General features: G+C 43.7%; 1 protein-coding gene across 3 annotated transcripts in view; it reads right to left on the reverse strand.

Moving 5' to 3' along the window:
• Positions 1-8,025, reverse strand: part of Pkc53E (Protein C kinase 53E) — a 28,763-nt gene that overhangs the window by 12,185 nt on the left and 8,553 nt on the right. The window contains exons 2-4 of one of the 3 annotated variants that reach the window (XM_018030745.2): positions 4,963-4,994; positions 4,797-4,879; positions 2,339-2,450 (exon numbers count right to left, since the gene is read on the reverse strand). In XM_018030745.2, coding sequence (XP_017886234.1) covers positions 2,339-2,450; positions 4,797-4,879; positions 4,963-4,994 — 227 coding nt within the window. Of the gene's footprint in view, positions 1-2,338; positions 2,451-4,796; positions 4,880-4,962; positions 4,995-8,025 lie in introns of those variants that run through there. The other 2 variants (XM_018030746.2, XM_018030748.2) reach the window with 2 other exon arrangements.

Below are 8,025 nucleotides of genomic sequence, written 5' to 3' on the forward strand. Positions count from 1 at the left end.
TGATTTCTCTTTAATTATAAGAAATGCGTTTTTCTAAGGTATATAAACTTTTGGGATTGACTGTATAGCCAATACATCCTTAAGTATATCCTTCTTCACCTGAAGTACGAATACAGATAATGCAACGCGATATTTCCTGATCCTAAAAGTAATAAAAGAATAAATTCGGATTGGTCCAAGTGCGAGGATTTACATACATAATTCATAAGGTCCATTAAATGCAGAATTTATATACAGCTTCTTTTAATAAAATCGAACGACAGTCAGATGTTTTGTATGAAACAATTTTTTGCGGATCACTGGAGCTTTGTGGACGGTAACGTGCAAGGACGATAGAGAACCGATCGCAGTGTATGTACAAAAATATATAAAAGCAAAAATAAAGAGTGCGAAGATCGTTAGATAGACACGTAGAGGCAAAGATACATAGAATGTATGTACACCGAGATTCGAAACATCGTAGAAAAAATATAATGGAAAAATAGAACTGTACAGAAGAGAAGATGTGTCCCGAAGCATCTTTCTTAATTCGGAAGAACATAGTTTGTGTTACGACGCTCACGCGTTACCTTCCTATCGTCTAAACCTTTAAGCAGCGGTAATTGAGTGAGTTGCTCCTTTTTTTTGATCGATCATCCTCTTTCTACTTCGACTACGTGGAATGTCGCACGAACCGGATTCGTGTGCTCGCTATCTCTATCGTTGCTTGAACAATCTCCATGCATTCGGGAAGAAAGAAAGAAAAAAAAAAAAAAATAACAGTTCGCGCGATTGTACGTTTTAATATCCACCTAACTTTGCACAACTATGACAAAGAGACGAACGACAAGCTTCGCCATTCAGAGTAATGCCAAGCTAAATATCGCGTGTAGTACAGTATAACGAACATCCAACGTCTGTGCACACACACGTTGTAAACGATAGAATACTCGAAATTAGGGCTCGGTAAAATGTGTCAGTGGATGGGGTGTTCACGCGCACACATTAGACTCGTAGAAAAAAGAAACAGAAAAAATCGGAGAACTGTTTAAAAAACGAGATCCTTCTACCGATGAGCTGATCGATCGTTCCTTTTTCCTTTTGACAAATTCTGATACGATCTGCAATTCCATCGAGCCCATCGTTAGATCCGCCACCGCGGCCACAAGCGGGAGAGCGAAGGAAAAGAAGAAGAGAGGAACTTCGAACCTTAACATCGACATCAATTTGTATCATATCGTCGTATCGTATCAAAGTTGCGTCGATATAAATCTTCGTTCATGAATCTCACCTTCCACTTGCAAATACTATGTCTATAAAAAAATCTGAAAATTGAGTATAAAATAAGTTTCAATGGAATCATTATACTTTTTTCCAGTGTACTCAAATTCTTCCTAACTCACGTTATAGCTTTTACAGTATGTCATAAGAACGGCAGTGCATGTGCATGACATGCGTGCGAAAGAGATTCGCAATTTTGACACGCAACAATGATACGAGAATAGCTGCTTTAAACTTTCGATCCGAAAGCTCTCAAAGCGTACTTCGTCATTTCTCTTTTTTGCAATCACCCCCTCTCGGCTTCTTTCCTTCTTCTCCTCTTTGGAGAAAAGTAAATAGGTACACGTTTCTGTGCGCACATGTAATACGCGTTATGCGTGTAAAATGCGTAGTAACGGTAGCCCCGGAGACATTTAGAAGGCGCAAACAGCGTTATCCCGGCGATGAAGCCCGGGCGGGGAAGCTAGGCCACGAATTTTCCGCTCGAGGGAGGCGAATTCGCGGCAAATTAATTTCTGTGTATATAAGTAGGTACGGTTCGTGGAAAAGGCGCAATCGTATCTCGACCGTGCTTGCGAGATGCACGAGCGTTTTAGAGTTTCAGGCTGCTATGGTAACGCGCGAGTAACATCGAAAACTGTTCCTGCAAGCTTTTGCGAGTAAAAATATTTACAGAGAGAGAGAGAGAGAGAGAGAGAAGGGACAGCGGGGAAAACAAGAAAGTAGAAAGGGCAGACGATAAAATAATAGTAGTAGTAGTAATAGAAGAAGAAGAAGAACGATGTTGTATTAGAAGTAGACGAAGAAGAGCATAATTATAATTAGAGGATTAAGACGAAGACAAAGCAACACCACACGAACAAACGGTGGGCCAAAAAGACAAAAAACGATCAACGATTAGTAAATACAATAATTATCATTGAAATGTGCGACAGTGTCTGTGTCCTTTTCCTTTTCGTGTGTCTGTGTGCGTGTGACTGGTTGCGTGTTCTCGTTTTTTTTTTTTTTTTATTCTTTTCTTAGATCTCGCAAATCTTTCGATTTGCTTTTTTTTTTCTTTGGTTCTTAATAATGATACCTTGGCACTTCATGCCCTGGTGGATGACACCATAGAGAAGACTACCGCAGTGGTCACAGAAGGTGGGGCTGTTGTAGGTGTGTTGCTTGAATTGGTGCTTCGTCCGCGTGTCCTGCGTTATTACACCATTACACCGTGCACACACACGCAGACTATCGGGGGCGGCTTTTATGACGCGAGGTTTTGGGAGATATCGGGTGGAAACGAGGAATCGGGATCGATCCGCATCCGCATCGACCGAATTCCCTGATAAGCGTTTTCTTTCCCGGCCAGTCCAGGCGGTAAAACGATTTACCGTTTACGACCAGAAGCTCACGCGAAATTGATTCTTCATTATTATATCTAACTAGATATACTGGGTGTCCCAAAGAAAGTGTTAAGGGATGATTTTTGAGGTATTTCTGAACGACAATTTCCTTTGATAAAATGAAAAATGAGCCATGGGTAGGTCAGCTCGGATCGTGACGCTCGGCCGTGGCATAGCGCGGGCCCCACGCGTGCTCTCATTGGTCAGTGTTTTTCGTTAATAATTCAATAACTATACCTCACTTTGCATTTTGGTAAAGGAAATTGTTGTTCAGAAACATTTACTGAATCACCTGTAAAACTTTTTCTGGGACACTCTGTATAAGTGATTCATCGATCACGTGGGAAAACTCCTGGCAATCACAGCGTGCATAAACTCGCTAGTACTCGTTTTGCAATTACTTTAAGGACCGAACGTGTTTATCCCCGCGACTGCGTTTCGCTGTTAAACGGTTAAAGTACCAATTCGATTAATCTGTTTCCCAGTTTCGTACCCGACGTTGTACGCGACTCCGTGCATTACGTCGGGTCGTTTTCTCTGATTAAAATCTCCATTACTTTAATTAGATCCTTGAAAGATAGATTCGAATTTGATACGAATGCGTTTTCTGAACGAGTTTCCGTTTCTGCGCGACGCGAGTCGCCATCAGGGAAATCGGGGTGGTGCGTTCGAAGCTGCAAGAATTTCACGCGAGTGAATCGAGAAAAGAGTCGTTTTCGAAGCACAGAAGCACAAGGAAAATCAGCACCAGGGCCAAGGAAGACGCTAGGGGACATTGATCGTATAATTCTTAGTCGATAATAATAATGATAACGATAATGATGACGAATGTGAAACGAGAAAAAAACTGTTCCGATCTCTCGCGATGGTTCGAGAGACGTTTCCGACTCGTCCATCGCTTTCGACTTCGTTTGGAACGTTTCTGAAAAACGTGCATGAGAAACAAATCAGCCGCATTTACTTAATTCCGAGTCGGTTCGGAGGATGAGTCGGGATCGTCGCTCCTTCCATCGAATGACTGACTGAGTCCGGGCCAATGAGAATCTTCTTATTTCGTTCGCACAATCGTATTATACCGTGTTACAAGCGTGGTTAAAACGAAGCGCAGAAAACGCTTAGGCCAATCGTGCGCGGTGCGAGAAAACGTGGAGAAATTCTATGTATAGTATTTATATATTCATTTATACATATGTATATATATGTATATATAGCTCTTAGCCCCAGGTGTCCTTTCCCCGTTTACTCCAGCCGAGGATCGTTCTCGTCCCTCGACGCGTCTTAATCCTTTCCATCAGTTATTAGACTCGGACCTTTGCCTCGATTCGTTTCCTCGTTAGGTACATCCCTCTTCCATCGAGTTCTAATCTTGTGAAACACGTGTCGAGTATACTGTTCTAAATGTCAGATCGGTGCGTACGAAACTTCGCTCAATTTTCCAGATACGTCATCCGTCACGTTGCGAATTAAAAATAAAATAATTTTCGGAATGCATCCTTCGAGTCTCTAAAGACGATGCATATAGGAGTAATCGTAAACGATTGACGCGATGCAAGTGGCGAGCGGCGAGCGTCCGCTGGGTCGCGGGAATTTCATGGTCCGGGAGAAAACGGGATCCGGGTTGAATCGATCGGTTTGTAAAAATACGCTCGTCGCGCGAATCGTCGACGGGAATACGGAAAGCTCGACCTCGATATCGATCCGACAGCGACCTTCCTTAACCGCTTTTCACGGCAGCCGCTCGGCCGCCCGTTACACGGACGAGGCATTTTGCACGCGTGTTTAGAGGCGCTCGCGCCTCCGATCGGCGCGTATTTAATTAACAAGAGAGAAACAGTGGGGGATGAGGAAGCGCGTCGACGTGACGCAGTAATCATTCTCTGATCGTTCGACTGTCGATGACGTCGAGAGTGAAGGATGTACACACGAGTCGATCGAATCGCGACGTCCCTTTTTTTTTATTCTTTTTAATTGAGAAACGAGAGACGCGTGCGAGCGACGGGAGGGTAGAACGTCCTCGGCTTTGGTCGAAAGAGAGAAAGGCTGTTCGACTCTGCGATGAAAAGACTGCGCGCGATAGTAAATAAGAAACAAACGGAAAAAGAGTTTCGAGTTCGCGTTCGTAACGAAGGTATGCGACTCGTTGATACTCACGTCCGAATCAGCTCCTTTGTCGGCGCCGGGGCACGTGAAGGTCACGTATTCGTGACATCGTTTGTGCACCACGAAACTGCACACTGCAACACAAGCGTTGAAATGGAGCAAAAGCTCGAGTCGTTCTCGCGTTCTCTTCCTCGTCTCGATAGGCAGCCGTTCTTACCTTGGCATTGATATCCTTGCTTTCCGAAGCCCCTGAAAACGAAACGAAACTTTTCAACGACCTCGGCCGACTGAATTATCAACCGGTTGTTCAAATTCATATTCATATTTATATAGAAACACCGTCCGTCGATTGGCGAGACTTGTCAAAAATAAAATGAAAGCAGCTCTCAAGTCTTATCTCTCTGCTACACGTTTGACCGTGCAAGCGAAGCTAAAATATCCCTCCGATAAAAGCGTCAACGCGTTTTTTGTCCCGCTCTCCGATAATTTCAAGGGAACGAGAAACGATGCAGACGGAATCCAGACTTGGTTAACGAGATACGCGTACGTTCCTACGCCTGACTCATTGGATTATGGCCGAGCACGTAGACAATCCCAGCGTCCAAATCAGGTTTACATGCCTCTTCTAAGTATAGCGAACTTGGAAAATTAGCAAAGCGTGTTTCAGTTTAATTCGCGGGGCCATGGCCACCCGCCGGCTAAGTCATAGAAACCGCATTTTTAAATTCGTTGCACACAGAGAACCCTTTAACTCTGTTGTACGACGGAACGGAATTTGGAAAGTTATCGAGGCTGGTATATTTAAGTTTTACTCGCGATGCGGAGGCTAGGCAGGAGGAAAAGGGATCGGAGAGAGCGTTTTTAAAGTCGCAATTTACGGCGTTGCTCCGATCCGAGCGAGAGCGCCTCTACGCTGGACCTGGTCAACGATTAAATCAGCTTCAACGAACAGATCGATATTTCAAGGTTTCCACTTTCCACACAAAGCTTATCCGACGTTCCCGCCGCTTGGCGATGCTTCCGATCGCCAACAATAGTTGCAACGATAGGTGTAACGCGTCCTCGAAATTCGCCTTCGCGAAAGAACGAACAACGACTCGCCTCTGGACCGTTCTTGTCGGCCGGCGGAGATGCCCGCAGGGTTCGACTCTCGATTCGACTCAAACTTTCCAATTTCCGAACGCTCAGATTTTAGAAGCGCCGAGTTCTCGGCATGAATACGTAGAATATGATGAATCTACGATTTACGTATAGCGCACGCAAATCGAACTTATATCGAGTGTGTATGAGAATGCAACGAATTCAAGTCTATTCTTTGCTTCATTTGTATTCGTTGACCCAGGAAAATTGCACGTATCATTCTATCGGCATGACTCGAAACGTATTAACAATTACTATTTCCAATGGTACGATTTTTATTTCGTCGAGGCGAAATAATTCACCTTGAGAGACAGGACACGACTAATAATAGCACGGTTTTGCAGGATATAGCGCGGTGTTAGATAATTCAGGAGAACCTGGCCTTGTCGTCGAATTATAAAGATCGACGAATCAGATTTTCGTAATTGTTCGAAGCGAGTGCTCGCAATATTTTTCTATTTACAACTCGGAAATTGCATCCGTTTCACAGAGAGACGTTCACGGGAGTTTGAGCGACGCGGCGGCCCTGGGTAATAAAGTTTTCGCGCGATAAACACCGTGAATGGAGTTCGCGTCCCGCTTTGTCGAAGGGTCGCGAGACGTAAAACGCGAGGAGATAGAAATAAGGAGAGGCGGACAGTACAGGAGCGAGATGCAAGATCTGCGATTAACCTACATATCTACATCCTATATTACTTGGCCGGAGCTTAAATCGAAACAGCCCGCAGTTGCGGTGGAGTCGAGCATGGATAGACGGGACTAGCGTAATTCCGATCGTAGAATCAACTGAGAACATCTCTTCTAAGATTTTCCTCTGATTCAACCGTGTCGAATTCAATTTAAGTGCGTCCTACTGCAATACAGCGGGAATTACTATTAATTAAACCGCGGATCTCATGCGTTTCTGAGATAATCGCATATACAGAAAATACGAGCAATGCGTGCGACGTATAAAAATATACGTAGCGTTAAAAGCACGCTTCCAACTGATATCATAAACGTTTCATGCCGCATAGAAATCTGCTGATAATTTTGCTGATAATGCAAATTTTAAGTCTCCATTTAGTTTCATGGTCCACTCGATTCTATTTACGAAGCGTGGGTCCAACCTTTTGCGCGGCCTTTTGGAAAATCGAGCCGAAAGAAATAACGGGGCAGGGGTCACGCTCCACGTTGTAACAACGCCTGCGTCGGATAATAGGTGCGGAATCGTAAAATTAGCTTCCCTTTACGATTCACCGGAATCCATGCGTGCTCGGTTTTTACGATCAAATTTGAGGAGAATGTTTAAAGTGAAACCAGATACGTGGACACAGTAGAATAAAGAAAAAAAAAACGAACGGTAGAGCTGCCGTTGGTTGAACACGGTTTCGTCCCGAAGCGGCGACCGACCGCGACCTCGCGATCAATCGATCGACTGGGAAGCCAGCGGAAGCGAGAAAAGGGTAAACGGGTCGGACAACGGAAGAGCTAAACCGAATACAGAAAGAACGAACGTAATTAATGAAACCCTTATTGACTCGTCACTCTGTTTACGCGTCCATTGTTCCGTTTCAATTAGGCTTGATGCAGGCGAGGGACTCTTCCCTGTCCGACGCTTTCCCTCGCTCTTACCACCGACCCATTCGCTTGAAATTCACGGGACAGCTGATTCATGATTTCGCGCAACGAACGGTTTTAATCTTTGGCGGGTATTCGGAGTCATTATTCTTAAGATCATCTTAAACATTTGTAAGTTCCTGTTTCCTGTATAAAAAAGAACTGGAAATATGGAATAGACAGGGATAGCAAGTGCTTAAGACGATCTTAAGGATGTATTGGCTATACAGTCAATCCTAACAGTTAATGTACCTTAGAAAAACGCATTTCCTATAATTAAAAAGAAATCAGACGTCGGAAGAACAATGCTAATAATAAATAGCTACGTGCTAAAAAGTATAGAAGGAAATATCCAATTAATTATTGACGATAGCGAAAAGTTTATTATACAGAAATTGTAGGCACTGATGTCCTCTACAAGAAAGATTCTATGTATTTTTCTTCTAACTTGAGTATTTAACGAGTTAAGTATGATTATTTGACATTTTATTGATGTTGACAAAATTAGACCATCCCAGCGTCGAAATGGCGAACTTTTGAC

The sequence above is a fragment of the Ceratina calcarata genome, unplaced genomic scaffold (genome assembly GCF_001652005.2).
Source record: "Ceratina calcarata isolate Rehan_Ccalc_2016 unplaced genomic scaffold, ASM165200v1 scaffold537.2, whole genome shotgun sequence".
In the NCBI taxonomy this organism is placed as follows: domain Eukaryota; kingdom Metazoa; phylum Arthropoda; class Insecta; order Hymenoptera; family Apidae; genus Ceratina; species Ceratina calcarata.